We start from the raw sequence: 19,902 nt of genomic DNA on the forward strand, positions 1-19,902 counted from the left end.
ATCCTCAGGCGAGCCCGAGTCAGCCTTGCAGCAGCGAGTGTGGACTAAGCAGGGCTCACCTTGGTTCCCATTTGGATGGGCGACTACATCTGAGCGCTACCAGACTTTCCCATGAGGGGAAGGGGCCATGGGTCAGTGGAAGAGTATCTAGGTCTAGGTATCTAGGTATCTAGAGTATCTTATTTAAGCCGGGGCATAAATAATGAGCCCCTGGTGGCACAGTGGTAAAACTGCCGCCCTGTAACCAGGGGCTCAAGGTTGACTCAGCCTTCCATCCTTCCGAGGTCGGTAAAATGAATACCCAGAATGTTGGGGGGCAATATGCTAAAATCATTGTAAACTGCTTAGAGAGCTCCGGCTATAAAGCGGTATATAAATGTAAGTGCTATTGCTATTGCTATTCTGTCTGAAATTGCATAATCTCTGTTGTTTAGAAAGCCACAATACTCCACCCCCCAATTTTTTTTTCTTTTTTGCAAACTTCAGCAAAGTTACTAGCATGGGTGCAGCTGTCCATGCACGGATTTCGGGCTTCTTAGCTTCTCTAAGAGGGCCCCTCCCCAAGACAGGGGGCCACCACCGAAAAGGCACTGCCTTTTAAAATACTGCTTATTATTATAGGCTGCTCAGTGCCCAAAGCAGCATATAATAATAATGACAACAGGTTAGAACACGGGGGGGGGGGCGGGGTTTAAATGCCATGCCCATACAATCTATCTGGTGTGACTGAACTTCTGTTTTCATTCCCATGGTCACCGACTTTCAGGTCATCACTAAGGAATGCAAACAGCCCCTGTGCGAATTCCGATTACCCCTGGAGTCCTGCTATACAAAAACCTGCATCCATCCATCCAAGATCACTGGTACTTTTGAGCTCATCCAAGCTCACCTGGGTTCCCTTGTCTTTTTGGACAAGCACAACAAAACCGGCGCCCTTTCTTGGCACGCACGCTCTCTCCATCCCGCTTTGTACAACTTTTTGACAGAAGAGGAGTCGGTCGAATAGACAAAAGCTTTGGCGGCGGTGGGAAAGATCAGCCCCTTTCTAATCGCGCTAAACTGTCCGCGCCCCAAGGCCGCCTCCTGCCTTCCATCTTCCGCAGCGGGCATTCCCCACGGGCTCCGGCCGGGTCGCAGCGAAGAAGGCCGGACTGCTGTGCTGCTTTCCCTCGGATTCCGCGCGAGCAGCCCCCCAGCACCGTTTTTCGGGAGGAGGCCCGGCGGGAGGGCCCGCTGCCTGCGTCAGCCGGCCTCTTTCCTTCCTCGCTGCGCTCCGGCGCGCAGACTCCAAAAGCAGCTCCACCCCGGAGGCTCGCCAAGGACGGCGAAGGAGAGCGGCTGGCTGCTGAGGCTGGCCCGCCTTGCGGGCATCCAGCAGCCTCATGGAGCCGGGGCCGGCAGGGCTGGCCTGGCCCTCCCCTCCTCGCCGGCGGCGGCGGCAGGTGAGCCTCCCCTCGGGGCGAGATGATGCTGGGGTGCGGCTGCTGATGCTGAGCGCTGCGGAAAGAGGCGAGAAGATGCGCCTCTCTCGGGGCTGGTGGATGGAGAGGCTGGGGAGGGAGGGATCCTCTCTTAGGCATGCATTTGGTTTCCATCTGGGCGGGAGGAGGCTAAGTGAAGTGGCTCCGGATTAGACAGGCGTCCCTCCCCCACCTAGAGCGCAGGCCGGGGTCTCTGGAATAGGGGCTGCCCCTCCGCGGATTGAGGGAAGAGCAAGGAGGCGGGGGAGCTGGTCTGTCTTGGCTAGAAAGCCCGGCCATTTCCAAGGCCAGGGGGCCAGTCTTAAAGAACAAAGGTGGCTGTGCCTCTGAACATGTGCAGAGCACTGTCCCGGGGCAGAGGTAAAGGTAAAGTGTGCCGTCAAGTCGATGTGGACTCCTGGCAACCACAGAGCCCGGCACCTAGATGATTTTGGAGCCTGGAGGTAAAGGCCTTTGGTACCCCCCCACCCCCCCACTGCTGCATCTTAAGCATCATCCCCCTACACACACACACACACACACACACACACAGTATTTTCAACACATGGGTTCCTGAGGACACAAACAGCAACTGAACTCCCAAGAATGTAGGGATATAAAATGGGTCTATTTATGCAAATATGCATTAGCAGAAACAATTCAACACACAACTTAACATATTCCCATCCCACATATTTCTTTTCCCCCTCCCCCCTCTGTTTCTTAAGCAGAGGTCACACCACCACCCCGGGGCAGACTATAGAGGATTTGGGGGGCCTCAGGGGGTGTGGAGGTCCTGGACTTCTGCCCGGAAGTCCCAGGGTAAGAACACCTCTGTCCCCGGGCCCACTGACGGCAAGTCGTCTATTTTGCTGCTGGGGAGAAAACCAGGTCAGTGGGTCTCCTTCTTCTGTAAACGTGAACTCTGCCCTTTGCATCCAAATTCTAGATGCTCTGGACTGCTTGTGGTCAATTGCTGAGGGGGATGGGTAAGACACTCTGCACATGTTCAGAGGTGCCCTGGGACTGAGCCATGGCAGGCTTAAATAGAGACACATTAAGGACCTTCTTCCGCAACTCCCCATTTTCAGATACTTTTATTTGGTTAAAACATTGCTTTCCCATTTCTGCATTGCAAGCCCACCCTCTTTTGCATCTGTTTGTACCCATGCTGTCCCCAAAATGCCATCTTTAGGAGGTCTGAAGAGCTGGGGGGTGTATAGCTCTCTGAATCAGAGCGTGTGGGTTTATTTCTGTCTTGTGAACTGGGATCCCTTTGGGAATCTGTTTGTGCCTGGTGTGTGCAGAGTAATGGGCAAATTAATTGAGGCTCAGCTCTGGAATCTAGTTTTGAGTGCCAGGATTCAGCTCTGGGTTATGTAAAGTCTTAACAGAAGAGAGTGCTTCTGAGCATGTGAAAGGTGCATTTCCTCCCTTAGTGAACAACAGCTGCTGCAGGCCACAGTGCACCTGGGATTAGGGAGGGCAGGCGGGCTTGTACCTTAGCACTATTGGGTTGGGTTTGTCTCAGTTATTCTCTTTCTTTGCTCTTCCTGTGCCTGGCAGACTCTCCAGTCTTCATCTGCATTTGCAGAAAACTATAGAGTTTTCAGACGCTCCCTAAAACTTGATCTGAGATTTCCCATCCCTTCAAGGCAAAGTTGAAACTTGCTAGCTGTTCATATTTTGTTTTGCTTTCCAGGTGCGGTTGTGATTTGACGGAAGCAAGATAGGACAACCTCCCCTGCCTCCTGCGTAGAGATAACCCCTTGCTGATGGCTTCCCAAGGAACACCCAAGGACTCGTGAGTACTATGGTTGTGATCTGGGAGGGCTATCCTTTGGAAGGACTTCACTAAGCGATGCCTTGTCGCTGAATCTGTGTTGAGCACAGCAGCTGAATCTTAGACTGTTGAGAATAAATAGAGAGGTGCTTTGGACATGTTAAAGAATGCCTCTTTGAGCTTGTGAAGAGTGCCCCTTTCTCCAGCCCTTGTGCCTTGTATGTAGACATTTTATAACCTGATGTGACACCTTTCGTGGATCACTTCATGTTTACCATGCTAGAAGTGAGTTTCTGAGTTAAACAGAATTCTTTTTTTGGCAGAAGTTGTCATGAGCTAGTGGGATGTGGTGGACAGTCCTGGATTTGGACCATGAAGACCTGAGTTCAAAATCTGCTTAGGCTAATCATGATCTGCCAATTTATGGGGTTCCGTGAGTATAAAATGGGACAGCTAGGAAGTATGGAAGACAAACACAAATGTGAGAAGAGAGTAGTTTAGGAAGGTCTCTCACAGGCTCCCAAATACACTTTCTTACCATTTGTATTATATGTTTTCTGCTCTGTGCCCAAATAGTTCTGTGTAACTCCCAAGCTTGCTTGCTTTTTACTGCACCAGTTTGGATATGGAACACGTAATTTGCATTAGGCTGCTGTGTGTGTTTGTTTTTTACATGGCTTAATATTTAGATTTTTTAAAAATACTATCCTTTACTATAATAAAGTTGTCTAATATATTTAGATTTATTTTTTAAGGTCATATGTTGTTAACTCTGTCATGAGTCACCGTTTGCTGGATTTCAAACTGGGAAAGGCAGGGTATAAATTGTTATCTTAAACCATTATTACGTAAGCTTCCCTGTGCCCTGAAAAGGTTGTTTTCAGAGACAGGTGCAAGAATTTGTGAAGGTATGCCCAATTACATTTTCTCGAAGCCATACATGTGGAAGGAGGCAAGTATATTCCACAACCGGATTGAGAGCATTGTTTGGATTCTGAGATTAGAGGAGTTGAGTTTGGGGCTTTCTGGACAGGCGAGTGCACTCCCTTTCGCTCATTCTCACACCCACACCCCACATCCTGGCCTTTCTTCCCCCCACCCCGCTCACCAAAGCCACAAAGAAAAACACTGAGGTTGTATTTCCACCAAACCTGATTTTCCTGTCCGAATATGATCATGGGAGGTGGGAACGTGACCCATTTGGTGTGTGTAGCTGTTTTTCTTCCTCCTCCACAAAAATTTGGGGCAGGGGGATGCAGGGGTGAGTGATACTGGCCACTGAAAAGCACGCCATCTGCACCCCCACAGCAGTTTTTTAACTCCTCGTCTACTTGCAAAGGACGTTGGAATCAGTATTTGGGTGTGTTGTTTTCCGGCTGGACACCTTGGACCGAGCCCTAGAGAGGGACTGGGTCCAACACGTTAATGAGTAATCCAAAAGGTGACCTTGTCCCCGAGGGTGCAGGAGGTGGGAGACCCCCCCTTTCCCTTCTGCTCATAGCCACACAACCCGATCCACCAGGAAGCTCTTTTGCGTAATGTATCTGTTGGCATAAAACAGGAGCTCTGTGCAAATCAAGCAGGCAGGTGGGAGAGCTCTGCCTTGTACAGACGTGCTTTGAATGGCTTGTGACCGCACACACCCACAGACACACACCCACTTTTCTCCCCCAAACTGCCAGGTTCCACTGCGTGGCGATCATCTTCTTCCTCCTCGGCCTGGGAACCCTTCTCCCCTGGAACTTCTTCATCACGGCTATTCCGGTGGGTGCTTTTCTCTGGGCATGGGTTGTGTGTGTGTGTGTGTGTGTGGCTTTTTTTTTCTAAACCTGTACAGGACTTCTAAGTCCAGCTCCACTGCGGTTTACTCAGCATTTGTCAAGCTTAAGCAAACTTCAGTTTCTGGGCAACAGGTGATCAAAAAGCTCAGAGTCTAAGAGAGTTCATGGCGATGTCCTCCGGGAGTAATTCGCCCTAACTTTTAGCTTAAAGACAACAGGTTTTCTCCCTCCCACTGTTCTGGCTGTCTTGGCCTAAGACCTAGCACACCCAGTGCAAGTTTCCACTCAGGTATTCTTGTCTGCCTGCCAGCCCGTTGCTGGGCAACTCCCCGCTCCGTGCATCCCGGGCAGGCAGCCCGCCCAAAAAAGGGAATTGATCAGGGCTGCTGTGTGTGTGTGTGACCATACGTGGCTGTGTTCAGAGCTTGGTGCTTTTCAGGTTATCCTGGCCTGAGTGGGACTTGCTGCCTTGACACATGTGTGTTTTTGGAGTGCCCAGAGAGACAGCAGAAAATTATAAACTGGAGGCTGAGTTGCCCTCCTTTGCAACTTATTGGCTTGACATTTGTTTGCATGATTTGAGCTTGACATATCCCAGACACCACCTCTCTCTCTCTCTCTCTCTCTCTCTCTCTCTCTCCCCTGCCCCCCACTGGCTACACACCCCTTTTTCTTTCTAAATGTTTCTAAATGTTTTAATTGCTTCCCACCCACCCCGCCCCACATTGCATGCTTGACAGAATATTGTCCAGAGAGCGTCCCAATGTTCTTTCAGGCAAGGGACCAGAAAGGGGGAGGCAGCTGGAAGGCGTCTCAGATGGGTTTATATCATTTCCGTTTTGTGTCTGGTTCTTAAAATGGAGCTCTAGAGGAAGGAATAACAGTAGATTTCAGAGATAGGAAGCTGCCGTATACTGAGTCGGACCCTTGGTCCATCCAGCTCAGTGTTGCCTACTCTGACCGGCAGCAGCTCCCCAGCATTTCAGGCAGGAGTCCATCCCAGTGCGACCTGGGGATGCTGCCAGAGATGGAACCTGGGACCTTCTGCCTGCAAAGCAGATGCCCTGCCACTGAGCCACGGCCCCACCCCATCCCTAGAACCTGTTCTGAGTATGTGACAGAATGAGAAGAGGATCTCTGAGCATCTGCAGAGTGTCATTTTGCCTCGCCACCAAGTAACTGGTGACATGTCTTGGGCGGCATATAAATGTGTTGCATACATAATAAATACATAAGTAAATAAGTGAGTGAATAAACAAACAAACGAACAAATAAATAAATAAAGACGGCAGTTAGCCTACACGTCACTGGATTTAGAGAGCTTTCCGCTCTTGACTAGCTTCCAGGAAGGGTTGAGCCTCTCTCCCCTTTTGGACATGCAAGTGCCCCATCCAGCTGCTGGCCTGGCGTGGTGGGTAAAGTGCTAAGACTAGGACTTGGGAGACTCGGGTTCGAGTGCCGACTGGGGCATGAAGTTTGCTTGATCACCTTAGAGCAGCCCCTCTAGCCTACCTCGCAAAGCAGTTGTGAGGATAAGAGAGGGCACGTATGCCGCCCAGAGTTCCTTGGAAGAAGGGCAGCATAGGGATATAATAATCAACAGTGATGTTCTCGTCAGTATTTCCAGTCCAGACTCGTTGTGGGGAACTGCTCGGCTGGTGAGGAGGACTGGAATCGGACGGCCCCGGGCCTCGAACCCGCATCCCACTGCAGCGATGACTTCAACTTCAGCAACTGGCTGGCCCTTCTCTCCCAACTGCCTCTGCTCCTGTTCACCCTCCTCAACTCCCTCCTCTACCAATGGTGAGGCAGCTGTTGTTGAAACTGGCACTGTAAGATCTTCCCCTTAGGAGATGGGGCCGCTTTGGGAAGAGCACCGGCACGCTTGCCTTCAGAAGCCCCCAAGTTCCCTCCCTGGCGTCTCCACGGCTGAGAGAGACTCCTGTCTGCCACCTCGGAGGAGCCGCTGCCAGTCTGTGTAGACGATGCTGAGCTAGGCGGACCACGGGTCTGACTCAGTATGTGGCAGCTTCCTGTCTTCCTCCGCTCCTGCTGAATTTCCTTCTCTTTTCCCCTCCCCAAAGCATCCCGGACAAGGTCCGCATCCTGGGCAGTCTTTTGGGGATCCTGTTTCTCTTCTCCTTGACGGCGACCCTAGTCAGAGTGGAGATGGCACCCCAGAGCTTTTTCTCCATCACCATGGCGAGCGTCTGGTTCATTAACTGTGAGTGAGTTCTCTGCTTTTGGCCTCTGCTCCGTGAACCTATCACAGGCTGTCCATGGCAAGACAGGCCCCGTTTTCTCTTCCCCCCGCCACCCCCCACTAGTAGGTGGCCCAGCCTCGTAGTAACTCATCGTCACGGCCAGCCTTCGTTTTTATTTGGGTGTTTGAGTTTTCACAGTGCCTCGTTTATGGTTAACCCATAATTAATGTTGTAAGCCACCCCAAGGGTAATTAATTGCTGTTGCACTGAAGGGGCGGGATATAAATATTTCAGATAAATAAAAACAAATACATAGGGACATAGGAAGCTGCCTTATACTGAGTCAGACCATTGGTCTATCTAGCTCAGTATTGTCTTCACAGACTGGCAGCGACTTCTCCAAGGTTGCAGGCAGGAGTCTCTCTCAGCCCTGCCTTGGAGATGCTGCCAGGGAGGGAACTCTGGACCTTCTGCAATTCCCAGAGCGGCTCCATCCCCTGAGGGGAATATCTTGCAGTGCTCACACTTCTAGTCTCCCATTCATATGCAACCAGGGCAGACCCTGCTTAGCTAAGGGGACAAGACATGCTTGCTACCACCAGACCAGCTCTCCTCCTAATCCAGCAGTGGCCAACCAGAGGCTCCCCAGCTGCTGCTGGACTACAACTCTCATCACCCCCTCACCAGAATTGCAGCAGGGGATGATGGGAGCTGGGGGAGCCTCCTGTGGGCTACTGCTGGTGCTTTACAACAGTCCTGTGAAGTGGGCCAGAGCTTTGATTCCCCGTGTTGGGGGTGGGAGGCTGAAAGAGATGTTGCCCGTCCCAGGCAGTACGGCTTGTCTGTGGTTGCTCAGTGGCAAGGCATAGATCTCTCCAGGGTTTAGCTGTGGGACCTGCATTCAGAGTTGGGATTCGGTCGCAGCAGGCCATGCACGTTGCCTCTGAGGATGTGCAGAGAGCATTACCTTCTGCACCCGGTGACAGAATCCAGACCCCAAGAATCCAGGCAAAGGGCTGCCAGGCAGTTGTGTGTGTGTGTGTGTGTGTGTGTGTGCATTTCAAAGAAGTCATTCCTACTGATCTTCTGATCTCCTTTGTCACTTCCCTCCTCTTTCTCCAGCTTTCTGTGCCGTCCTCCAGGGCAGCCTCTTTGGGCAGCTGGGCTCCTTCCCACAAAACTACAGCACGCTCTTCTTGAGTGGCCAGGGCATGGCCGGATCCTTCGCGGCTATTGCCATGTTGCTGTCCATGGCCAGTGAGTATCAGGGCAGGGAGGGGTGGAGCGGGGATGATGGCGGGGCGGGGGGGCGCTCTTTGCTGCTGGGGCATTTAGCTATTAATACTGGCAACCCCAAACCACCTCTCTGTCTGGCTGATCAGCAAGGAAAGGCCCTGGTTTTTGCGCCCCCTTGATTTCGGCTAAGACGGCACAGCCCCTAACCCTCTGTGAGTGTGTCTTTCCCAGTTCCCCCTAGGATTCCTCATCGCTCCATTTGGCCCACCCAGGCATCCTTCCGGATCCTGCTTCCAGGCCAGCTGCTGGCTCTGACCCCTCCCCTGCCCTTCGCCACCTGGCCTGAGCTGTTTTTCCATTACTAACCCCTCAGCTGCCCGCCTCTGTTATTCCTGCACAGTCCCCCACCCAGCCCCAAGTTTTTCTCATCAACAAAAATGATCTTTTGCTTCTCTCACTGAAGCTGCCCTGCCCACGAGCTTCCGGTCAGAGACATCCTCACCCTGAACAGTTAGAATGTTTGTGAACATTCCCAGCTACCCCAGAAGCTTGGCTAATGGCTGGAAGAGACTTGCGGGCGACAAGCCGCCTTTTAAGGCTGTTGTGATAACCGAGACAGGTTAGAAGAACAGTAGGCTCAAGTGCTTTCCCCCACCTTTGGTCCCTGGAAGCTTTTGCCCTATAGTCCAGAGAAGGTACTGGGGGAAATGCCCATTGGAGGGCTCTCCATCCCCATCCCCTTTCCTCTGGCTTTTCAGGTGGCGCTGATGCTCAGACCTCTGCTTTGAGCTACTTTGTCACTCCCTGTGTTGGGACCCTGATCTCAATCATCTGCTACCTCTTCCTGCCACACAAGGTGAGATGAAGATCTTCTCCCCCTCCCCAAATCAAAACAAGGGGGTGCCCTTTTCTGCAAATTTGGGGGGAGAAAGGAACAGCAGAAGATCCATGGGGCTGGCCCAAACCTTTGTCTCTCTGAGGTGGGAAAGTCCTTTCCCACTTACCAGCCACGTAAAACTATAATTTTATTTTATTAAGGCAGGTTAATTGCTCCCGATTACTGCCCAAGGCAGCGGTCTGTCTGATAGCTGGCCTGGCCTGGTGACTCCAGTCTGGTGGCAATTTGACATCTAGATGTGCAGAGTTTGGCTTTCCTCTGTGTGCACATAAGACCAGCCTTGCAGGATCAGGCCCAAGAAGGCCCAACTAGTCCAGCATCCTCTTTCCCACAGTGGCCCACCAGATGCCCCTGAGAAGCCCACAGGCAAGAGCTGAGACCATGGCCTCTCTCCTGCTGCTGCTCCCCTGCAACTGGGATTCAGAGGCATCTTGCCTGTGAGCCTGGAGGTGGCCTATGGCCATCTAGACTAGTAGCCATTGATAGACCTGTCCTCCACATATGCGCTCACTAGTCCTAAATTAGCCCCCTGGTTTGTTTATTTTTGTTTGTTGTTAAATTCATATACTGCCTTTAAAAAAAAATTCCTAGGTGGTTCGCAATATATTAAAAAACAAACAGTAAAAATGCAACTCGCAGAAGCAGCACCAGCTGTGAGCGGGAAGCCACCTTGAGTTACAGCAAATGGGCAGTTTATAAATCTGAAAATAGCGCCCCTTAAAAGGGGTCCTATCCTTAAAAGTAAATAGCCAGGTCTCTACCCAACTCTTAAAGGCGGTGAGGGAGTCTGAGGAGCAGATGTCTGTTGGGAGAGTATTCCAGAGCCCAGGGGCCACGCTCCAGAAGGCCCTGTCCCGTGGAGGAGAACTCCCTTTGATTATCTGATCTGAAATAGGAAACACTGCCGTGTGAACCAATCCATGCAAACTTATTGAATTGCCATGAGTCTGCTTAATTTTCCTCCCTTGGGTGTAGAGCAGCTGGGTCTGGGTTTTCCCACCAAACTCTCAAATTTTTGGTGTGTTTGTTGGAGTGGGGGCAGACTGTTACCAAAGCAAGATTGGGAAAGGAAGTCTTGATTTGTAGAACTACCTGAAGAACAGATGTGTAGCTGGAGGTGTTGCGGTCTGATGTAAACACTGCCTCTCTTAAGAACCTAAGAACAGCCCTGCTGGATCAGGCCCAAGGAGGCCCATCTAGTCCAGCATCCTGTTTCACACTGTGGCCCATCTTGGTCGTGGAAAGAATTCTCTCCCTTCTCTGATAACAGATCCACACTGGGAGCTTTGCCAAAGTTCAGAACAGAGCATTTGTGCTTAAGCTGAAAGGGACCAATTTTGTTTAATCTGATCGAATACATTCTATTCATGGGATATTTATTTCTCTTGGTTTTATCGTTGATTAAGTGTGGAACATTTCCTGCCCCGCAGACCCTCACAGTTCTTTTCTCTAAGGAACGCAAAGCAGGCTGCAGGGAGATGATCCCATATTACATACACAACACCCCTGTGAGGTAGATTAGGCTGAGGGTAAATTAATTGCAAAGCTATTTGGGGTGGGGGCAGAGATTTGAATCTGCAAAAACGAATGGATTTCCTATGTCCAAGCTCAACACCCTGTTTGATTTATCTAATAAAACACCTAATCTTCCCCTAACCATGGCACCCACACTAATTTTCAATTTTAATTGGCTACCCTCCTGCTCTTCACCCATTTTTATGGTGTGAACCCCATCGCCATAACTTGTAGTGATTAAGAGGGTGAGGGAAAGCAGGTCACTCTTGGTATTGCCCCAGTGCCAGGATGGGGCCATAACCCAGCAGCAGAGCATCTGCTTAGCACGCAGAAGGTTTCGGATTCAGTCCCTGGCAGCATCTCAAAGTAGGGCTGAGAAGAATTCCTGCCTGAAGCACTAGAGAGCTGCTGCCAGTCAGAGTTGACAATACAGAGCTAGGTGGACCAAGAACCTGACTCAGACGGCAGCTTCCTATGTTCTCCACAGGACTTTGCTCGTCACTACCTGAACAGGAAACGCCAGGAAGAAGAGCCGGGCTGGGAACTGGAGACCAAAACTGGACTTCTTCCCCCAGGTGAGTGATGTCAAAGGGATGAAGGAACGGGATGGTTGGAATTCTGATGTTCTTTGCCAAGGTGGAGTGGGGGTTGAATTCCATGTTGTTGCCTGAATCGGGAGCTGTGTGTGTTTCATCATCCCTTTTTTCCTGGTTGAGATCTGGACAAAGGTAACCAAGATATACCATCAGACTTGCTTTTTATTAACAATCCAAAGACCTTCCTTAAATAAAAACAAACCCAAATCTGCAACCCCGGAAGATGCAAAAAAAAAGATTAAAATGCAAAAGGCACCAATGTAATGTTTAGACCTATAAAGGCCAGGCAGCCCTAATGACTGTGAAGACGGCCATACCTAAGATGAGCACTTTGGCAGGGTACAGGCCTGTTCATATCTATCTATCTATATAATTCTCTAAGGCATACCCATGCCTAATCCCATGCGTGGCAACTCTCATGAGACTTTGTGAGCAGAAACACCTGGTTGGGGAGGTCTCTGGGGATAGGGGGCTGCAGCTTGGCCAATAGGCACCTTTAGCAAAGCTGCAGCCGCGACCAAGAGGGGTGAGAGGAGTGGAAGCAACGGGATGGAGGAGGAGGAGCAGGAGTGCGGCTCAGGTGAGGGTGAAGAGATCTCTGAGGTGAGGAGAGCCATCGAGTACTAGCACACAGATGCACTGTGTGGGTTATGCTAGTTATTTGTTAATGTTTGTTTATAATCAAGGAGGCCAGGCATAGATCTCACCGAGCCGCTAGTCTGTACGTCAAGGGGCTGGCTGGCCTGCAGAGGGGAGGCTGATGCAGCAAGCTGTCTACGCGGGGCTGGCGTGTCACGGGAGCGTGTGGACCTCCTGGCGTCGCCCTGTGAGCAATGGGTCTTTTCCTGCTCTTCTGCCTGCAGAGGGTGGTGCTCCCGATGGCTCCAAAGAGGAACCGCTGCACGTGAGCAACGGGAAGGTCTTGGCCCTGGAGCAGGTGGAGGTGAAGTGCCCTCCAGGGATGATGAACAAGAGTAACGGGGCAGGCCTGGCCCCACCCAAGCCGTCGGCCCTGGGCGTGCTCAGGAAGGTAGGAATCTGGAAGCTGTTGGGCTGATGGAGGGGATTTGGATGTACGGGCAGACCACGCTGCTCGTGTGGGTTCTCTTCCCCGCCGACTGCCACGAGGAACGGAACTGCCAGGCATGGTGCCTATGGAAAATGGGTTGGGTTCCAGAATTTGGGGGGGGGCTAAAAAAACTAGTGAAAAAAGGTGAAAACAACTGAAAGTATTGGCTGTACTGTACTCCATGGGTCTCCATATGCCCAGGAATGCCCCCCAAAACCTAAAAATATCCAGGGGGGGAATGGGTATGGGGTTTTTTTAGCAGCAGAGCCACAAAAGGGCAGGCACGGAGTGGCGGGTGCTAATTCTGCCAGCCCTGGGCTCCCTCAAGCGCTGCCTCCCCTTCCAGATCTGGCAGCTGGCCCTGTGCATCGTCATGGTCTTCTCCGTCACGCTGTCCGTGTTCCCCGCCATCACGGCCAGAGTCGTCAGCGCGTCGCAGAACGAAACCTGGAGTGAGTGAGAGGTGTCTTTTGGGATGGGCCTGGAGGGTTAGAACACGGGGAGCGGCCAAGAGCCGCTTCTGGCAAGGAGGTGGGGTGGGTGGGCGGGCAGAGAGGAGAAGGGGCGGGGCTTGGCATGCAGCTTGGCTTGCTTTCGAGAGAGAGCTGTCTCTCACACAGAGTTTCTGTGGGGCTTGGCCATGCTTACAAATTCACAAAACCGTGACACGCGACTTGACAAATCCCAGGTGCCAGGGTGCCATGGTGCCTAGAAATGTAACCATGGTGCCTAGACTAGGATATTCAGAGGTCACTCAATCAGATCTTTCTTTGTCCCAGGCAGCCCTGTTTCTGTTGTAACTATGTGACTTGTAAAGGGGATAAAGAGAAGCCGGTTTACCCTTTTCCCCCCACCCACTCCGTAATGCCTGTCTCAAAGTCTGGTAGTTTCCCCCGTGTCCTTGGTTTGGCTCCTAAATTTTTGGGCTGGCTCCTAGATCCAGAGGGAAATGGTCAAGGCCTGAAGAGCGCAAGCCATATATTCTCGACTGTCAATATATGCATACAGTTGCAAGTGAGGAAATAGCAGACAGCAGAATTTCAAACCCCAAGAACGGCGTTTGCCCAACAGTGACGTTGCAAAGCTCAGAGGAGCAAGTGGGGCTTGAGTCCCCCATATCCTCCCAAGGCAATATTGAGGATTATATGGAGGAGGAATATAACCTCCTTTAGTTAAGGCAGAGGTCCTAACTAAAGGCCAGGCTAGGCACAACAGGGGCTGCCCCATTCCGGTAGAAAGCTGGGGTTGAATTGCCTGGAATGAGAGAGCTTATGCAGAAGGCGTCGGGTTCAACCTCCGGCAGCATCTCTAGGAGGGACTGGGCTAGAGTCCTGTCCGCAACCTCGGAGAGCTGCTGCCGGTCAGTGTAGACAATACTGAGCTAGATGGACCAAGGGTCTGACTCGGTAGAAGGCAGCTGGCTATGTAACCTTAGAGGACTGGGCTGTAGCTCAGTGGCAGAGCATCTGCTTTGCAAACAGAAGGCCCCAGGTTCAGGTGGGGCTGGGAAATACTCCTGCCTGCAGCCGGGAGAGCTGCTGCCAGTCAGTGTCGGCGGTACTGAGCTAGATGGGCCGAGGGTCTGACTCGGTAGAAGGCAGCTTCCTGTGTCCCTATCTCCAGGTTGGCGTAACAGGAAACGATTCTCCCACCCCACAGCAGGACCATTTGCAAAGGCAACTGATTGTATAGTCCCCCCAGGAGAACCGTAGGCTCAAGAAAGTGTCCCAGTTTCTAACCCGTTCCCCAGTTTGTGTTTGGACTGCAGCCTGGTGTATAGGAACGGCATTTTTGATCTCCCTTCCCCCTGCCTGCTTTTTCCTCCACCTCAGGGAAGTTCTTCACTCCGGTCTGCTGCTTCCTTGTGTTCAACCTCATGGACTGGCTGGGCCGCAGCGCCACCTCCTATTTCCTCTGGGTAAGTGGTGGGCGGGCAGTGATGGTATAGGGGGATTGACCCCTAGCTGAGTACCCCTCTGTGCTGGGCAAGGAGCCCGACCTTCACTCCGTGCCTCAATGCCCTTGGGACAGAGGAAGCTGCCACATACTGAGTCAGACCCTTGGTCCGCCTAGCTCAGCATTGTCTACCCAGACTGGCAGCGGCTCCTCCAAGGTTGCAGGCAGGAGCCTCTCCCAGCCGTGGAGATGCCAGGGAGGGAACTTGGGACCTTCTGCATGCAAGCACGCACACAGATGCTCTTCCCAGAGCGGCCCCATCCCCTAAGGGGAAGATCTCAACAGTGCTCAACCATGTCGTCTCCCATTCAAATGCAAACCAGGGTGGACCCTGCTTAGCAGAGGGGACAGTTCTTGCTTGCTGCCTCAAGAGGAGCTCTGCTCACAGAGCTCCTGCTCAGTAGGGAATCGGATACGAGAAGTCATGACCATGGACCCTTTTGATCCTCCCCAGCCACAGAAGCATCTCCGGCTGCTCCCGGCCGTGGTGGGGCTCCGCCTCCTGCTGCTCCCGCTGCTGCTCCTGTGCAACGTCCCCTCCCGCTCCTACCTGCCTATGCTCTTCCAGCAGGACGCCTGGTTTGTCCTCTTCATGGTTGTCTTCTCACTCTCCAACGGCTACTTTGTCTCCCTCACCATGTGCCTGGCGCCAAGGTGAGTGCGTGCTCACCGCTGCCTTTTGCTGAGTCAGGCCATTGGTCCGTCTGGCTCAGTATTGCCTGCACTGACTGGCAGCAGCTCTCTGAGGTTTCAGGCTCAGGCATCTTTCCCAGTGCCAGGGATTGAACCTGGGACCTTCTGCAATTTCAAGCAGATGCTCTACTACAGGTCTACAGCCCTATCCCCAAAATATAGCTGGATTAAGCTTATTTGGGGGGTAGGGTTTGAACAGGTCGGAGGGCACAGGATCTTGAGGGAGTGTTTAGGGGCCAGAGGGTTCATGGCGACCGGCTCATTCTACAGGAATCGCCTCGGTTTCATAGGAAGCTGCCTGATCGTGAGACCCTTGGTCCGTCTAGCTTAGCAATCCCCACCCTGACTGGCAGCAGCTTCCCCAGCCCTCCCTGGAGATGCCGCCGGGGACCTTCCGCGGGCCCGGCCGCTGCTCTAACCACTGTGCCACGCAGCCCTTCCTCTCAGCCCAACCATCTTGGGCGCCCCAGCATTGAGAGCCCCAGGGCTAAAGCGTGCCTTCCTTCCTTCTCTCTTCCCAGGCAGGTGCAGCCGCACGAGCGGGAGCTGGCCGGTGCCGTCATGACCTTTTTCCTGGCGCTGGGACTCTCCTGCGGGGCGGGCCTGTCCTTCGTCCTCCGGGCCTTGCTTTGACGGGTGCCCTCCTGCCAGCGACTGGGCCCGGACCCCACGACGGCCTCTCTGCTCCTTGGGAAACCCTGGGGGGAGCTGGTCTCTGCCCCCTAAGCCCCGCGCCCACCTCCCCAAGTTCCATTTCAAGCCCCCTCTGTATGGCAGCTAGTTTTCTCCGGGGTGGGGAGAGGCGTTCCACCCGTCTTCCGACAAAGGGAAACGTGTGTGTGTGTTTTGTGTTTTGTGTGTGTTTTGTGTGCTGGGCGGAATTCGAGCTCACCCGGTTCCCCTATTTCCCCAGGAGTCTGAATGTATTTTCTGAAAGACGTCTGGGTTTTTTGGCTTAGGCCACGTGTGGGGAGGGACCGTGAGCAAGAGCACCCGTTTCCAGAGGCCGTGGAGGATAATGGCCTCTCCCACTCGTGGCCACCTGATACGCACAAAAACGGAACGGGAGGCCGTGCCACACACAGCCTCCTCCTTCTTCCTCGGCTTTCGGTTTGAGGGAATGTCACTGCATGACGCACAATTGCTCTGTGGAATGTACTCCAAGGGTGTGATCGCGGTGGGGCCAAGCAGATGTTAGCACCAACGGCAAAACTAGCACTGAATGTACTTTCCCCCCATCCCTTTCCTCATCACACGCACACAAAACATCCAGTCCCCTGGGGCAAGTCAACCCATACTCTCTGCCTCTCCCTCCTTTTATTTTCAGAGCCTGTATGGGTTCAGATTGTTTGCTAAGCCCACAGGACTAGAAACTTGTCTTCGACTGAAATACAAGGACCACAAGATGTCCGTTTTTGTAGCAGCTTTTCCACGTCAGGGGGGGAAAAGGGGGTTGGATGGATTCAGGGCTGTAACCAGCTTTAATGGATCTTGAACTGCTGGTGGTCCTGAAGCTGTTTCTGGCTCACCGCTTGCATCCTCTAGTCTAAAGAACTTAAGAACAGCACAGCTAGATCAGGCCCCAGGCCTAACTCGTCCTGTTTCACACAGTGGCCCCCACCAGATGCCACGGAGAAGCCCACAGGCAGGAGGCGAGGGCATGCCTTCTCTCTTGCTGGGGCTCCCCTGCCACTGGGATTCAGTGCCAGTTATCTGTAAACCGCCCCGAGCCAATTTTGGAAGGGTGCTATAAAAATTGAATAAATAAAAAAACTGAATAAATAAAAATAATCCTGCCTGTGAGGCTGGAGGTGGCCCATAGGCACCAGACTAGTAGCCATGGAGAGACCTGTCCCCGTGCATTTGTCTAAGCCCCTTTTAAAGCCATCCAGGCTGGTGGCTGTCACCCACCTCTTGGGGCAGAGAATTCCACAGATTAACTATAAGAATGCACCTCTTATAGTGGTGGTTTTATAAACTGGTTGGAGAAGTGTAAAATATCTGGGATTTGGAAATTTGTGGTGGGGAAAGGAAAGGGAAGAAAAATCTCTCTTTTTTTTTTTTTTTTGGTCTTTTAGAAAGAGATTGTGGGATTCTCTTTATGGGAGGGATGTTTTGCATTATAGGTTAAAGCTGCTATGCAGGATGTGTCCTCCCTCCCCAAAGAAAGGCCCCTCTTTCAAGCTAGACAATAGTTCACAGGAAACCGAGTGGTGCTACTGTGTGTTTATTCTGAGTTTGGAAAGGGGATGATCATGCTCAGCCTGCCAGTTTTCCTGTATTATGATTGTATTATAGCCATGCTTGGTTCTTGGGCTCGGTTCTCTGGGAAGATCTACTAAAACTGCTCCCCCCACGCCCCTGGCGGGGACCAGCCCCATTTGAAAACCAACCCTTGCAAGCTTTGAAAATGGGAGCAGGGAGGAGAGAAGGTTGCCAGCAGCTGCCGCCTCCTCTCCTTGTGCTTTTTGCAAACCGTGCGAGGAGAGGTGCTTCTAAGGGACCGTTCTAAAGAGCTGCTCCAAGGGTGACAGCGAGGTGCATTTTGCCACCCTCCTTGATGCTCCAATAATCTGCCGCCTAAGGTGATTGCCTCACCCTGCCTCATGAAAGGGCCGCCCTTGATTGAGCTATTGTTGATTCAGCCCAGTGTTGTCTATCCAGCCTGGCTGAAGCAGCCTCGCCACCCAACACTGATTTAACTGCAGATTGACTTTAGGACCTTCTGCGTGAAAAGATGTGCTCTAATCTAGTTAACTGGGCCTTCCTACCCACCGACCCCAATGGGTAGACCAGCTCTCCCTGGAAAACCAGGCCTCAAAATGGTGCTAGAAACACAGCTGCTAAAGTGATGATGGAGATTATCGCTGATTTCCTGAGGCGGTGTTAGATATAGGTACTGACCGAGCAGCTAGATGCTGAATGTACAGCCCCCCAGTGTAAGTTTGCGGTTATGGGCCAGGGGTCTCCAACCTTGGGGTCCCCAGTGTAGTTGGACTGCAACTCCCATAATCCTTCAGCCATTGTGACTTGAGATGATGGGAGTTGTAGTTCTACACCCTCTGGGACCTAAGGTGTAAGAATCCCTGTTTTAGACAGAAGGCAGATACAGCTCCTTAAATTCGAATAGCCTAACTATGCTTACTAGGAAGTGAATTCCCCTGAATGTGTTGCCTTTCCACACATTTCATGGCAGCAAACCCCGGTTTACGACTGAGTTTACATGTGAAAGGGAGTTGCACCCAATCCTCAGACACTGATGGGGGTTTCCAAATGTGTTTCAGTCTCAATATTTCACTTTTAGGTTTACATCTTTTAAAATAAGTGTGTGAATTGGTTTCAGTGGGCCTTCCTTCCAAGTAAACATCTTTAGGATTGCACTATCAAATTGTATTTCTCCCTGCCTCTGTTCACATTGCTCTTTCTGTGGGAACCACATGACTTCTCCAAAGGAGGAAGTTTGGGGTCAAACAGAAATATTTGCAGTATTTACTTATCAACACCCAACTCGGCCCTGTTTCTTTAGTCCGACCCCCTAATTGCAAGTGAGCTGCTTTGGTCTTTTGATGTGGTTAAGCAATATGTCACAAATTTATCTGAAATCCCCACATTTCTTTGTAGACAAGAGACTTGCCTTCTAGGCAGAGGCTTAATATTAACTTTATGAAGGATCAAAGGGCAATCATGAAAATAGGATATTCATATGTATAAGTGATCTTACTCTTTGTGGCAAGTGTATTTTGTGGAATAACTTAAGTTTCACCCTTTTTTTTAACAGACCCATGGGGAGAGGGAATCGACTGCAATGGTTGCCTGTGATGTTAGGTGGTGCTGTCCTCCCTTTTCTCCCCCCCCCCGCCCACTTAAAATCACATCTCCCATTCCTTCCTTTCAGATAGCTCCCCCTTCCTTTTCTATTAAGGGAAGGGGAGAAGAAAAGCAATTTTGATGCCATTTTCCCTTCTTTCCGCTGCAAGCCATCTGTGGGGAGGGGGCTGGGGGGGCTGCTGTGCCACCCGAGACCTGGAAGCAGCCTGCCACACCTTGCCTCATGGGAGAGCCGACCCTGAAAAACTTCCAGGAAGTGTCCTTTGGGGATGATGGTTTAAATAGATTCCAAACTCTTTATGTGTCAGTTTTTGCTCTGTGTACTCTGTCGAACCTCTCTTCTTGGAAGGTGTGCATCTAGCTGCTTATTTAGCTCCCACTCAGTCAATAAAGTTTTTTTATATATATAAAATGCTTTTAAATCTCTTGCTTTCTGTTTGCGTTGGTACTTTGAGAAAAGCTAGCCAAAGGTTTGCTGCAGGAGAAGAGCTTCTGTCATCTTCTGTGTCACTGTGTGCCTCTGTAGTCTGGGAAATGGAAAGCGTGCCACGAAGCAGCTCTTCTGCAAGATTGGCCAGCTAGGGTCAGTTTGACTCTTGGTATTTCAATGGACTAGATTCAGTTCCCCATTTGGAACAATCTAGAAAAGGAACATGGACACCGCCCACCGGAGGGATGCTGTGCTGGAGATGGATAGGGCCACTTGCTCTCCACTTGCAAAATAAAGAGAACCAAATAAAGAGAAAGAGGTGCCTCTGTGCTCCGTTAGCACAGGAGGGATCGTGTCGATTTGGTTTTTTAGGATATCAACTTGCCAACCCTGCCCCAAGTTCAGCAACATCAATAATTGGGGATGTTGTGTGGGGTGTCAAATTTAAAAATA

General features: G+C 51.5%; 1 protein-coding gene across 2 annotated transcripts; it reads left to right on the forward strand.

Moving 5' to 3' along the window:
- Positions 1-766: 766 nt before the first annotated feature.
- SLC29A2 (solute carrier family 29 member 2) lies at positions 767-19,435 on the forward strand. 2 transcript variants are annotated; one of them, XR_008312285.1, is made up of 14 exons: positions 767-1,442; positions 3,163-3,264; positions 4,926-5,007; positions 6,643-6,827; positions 7,109-7,248; positions 8,351-8,485; positions 9,223-9,320; positions 11,365-11,452; positions 12,337-12,503; positions 12,889-12,994; positions 14,375-14,460; positions 14,953-15,152; positions 15,713-18,177; positions 18,237-19,435. XR_008312285.1 is itself a non-coding variant. In XM_053278504.1 (13 exons), the coding sequence occupies exons 2-13, from the start codon at positions 3,236-3,238 to the stop codon at positions 15,822-15,824; spliced, it is 1,428 nt and encodes a 475-aa protein (XP_053134479.1). In that variant the 5' UTR covers positions 767-1,442; positions 3,163-3,235; the 3' UTR covers positions 15,825-19,435. The 2 variants fall into 2 exon arrangements, 1 of the variants encoding a protein (XP_053134479.1); XM_053278504.1 differs by having other exon boundaries at positions 15,713-19,435.
- The last annotated feature ends 467 nt before the right edge of the window (positions 19,436-19,902 follow it).

The sequence above is a fragment of the Hemicordylus capensis genome, chromosome 14, assembly GCF_027244095.1.
Source record: "Hemicordylus capensis ecotype Gifberg chromosome 14, rHemCap1.1.pri, whole genome shotgun sequence".
Taxonomy (NCBI): Eukaryota; Metazoa; Chordata; class Lepidosauria; order Squamata; family Cordylidae; genus Hemicordylus; species Hemicordylus capensis.

Bases quoted from the DNA above. Each gene is read 5' to 3' on its own strand.
- SLC29A2 (XM_053278504.1), top strand. From the start codon at position 3,236: ATGGCTTCCCAAGGAACACCCAAGGACTC. The intron at 7,249-8,350 runs GTGAGTGAGTTC...CTCTTTCTCCAG, and splicing joins GAGCGTCTGGTTCATTAACT to CTTTCTGTGCCGTCCTCCAG. The intron at 11,453-12,336 runs GTGAGTGATGTC...TTCTGCCTGCAG, and splicing joins AACTGGACTTCTTCCCCCAG to AGGGTGGTGCTCCCGATGGC.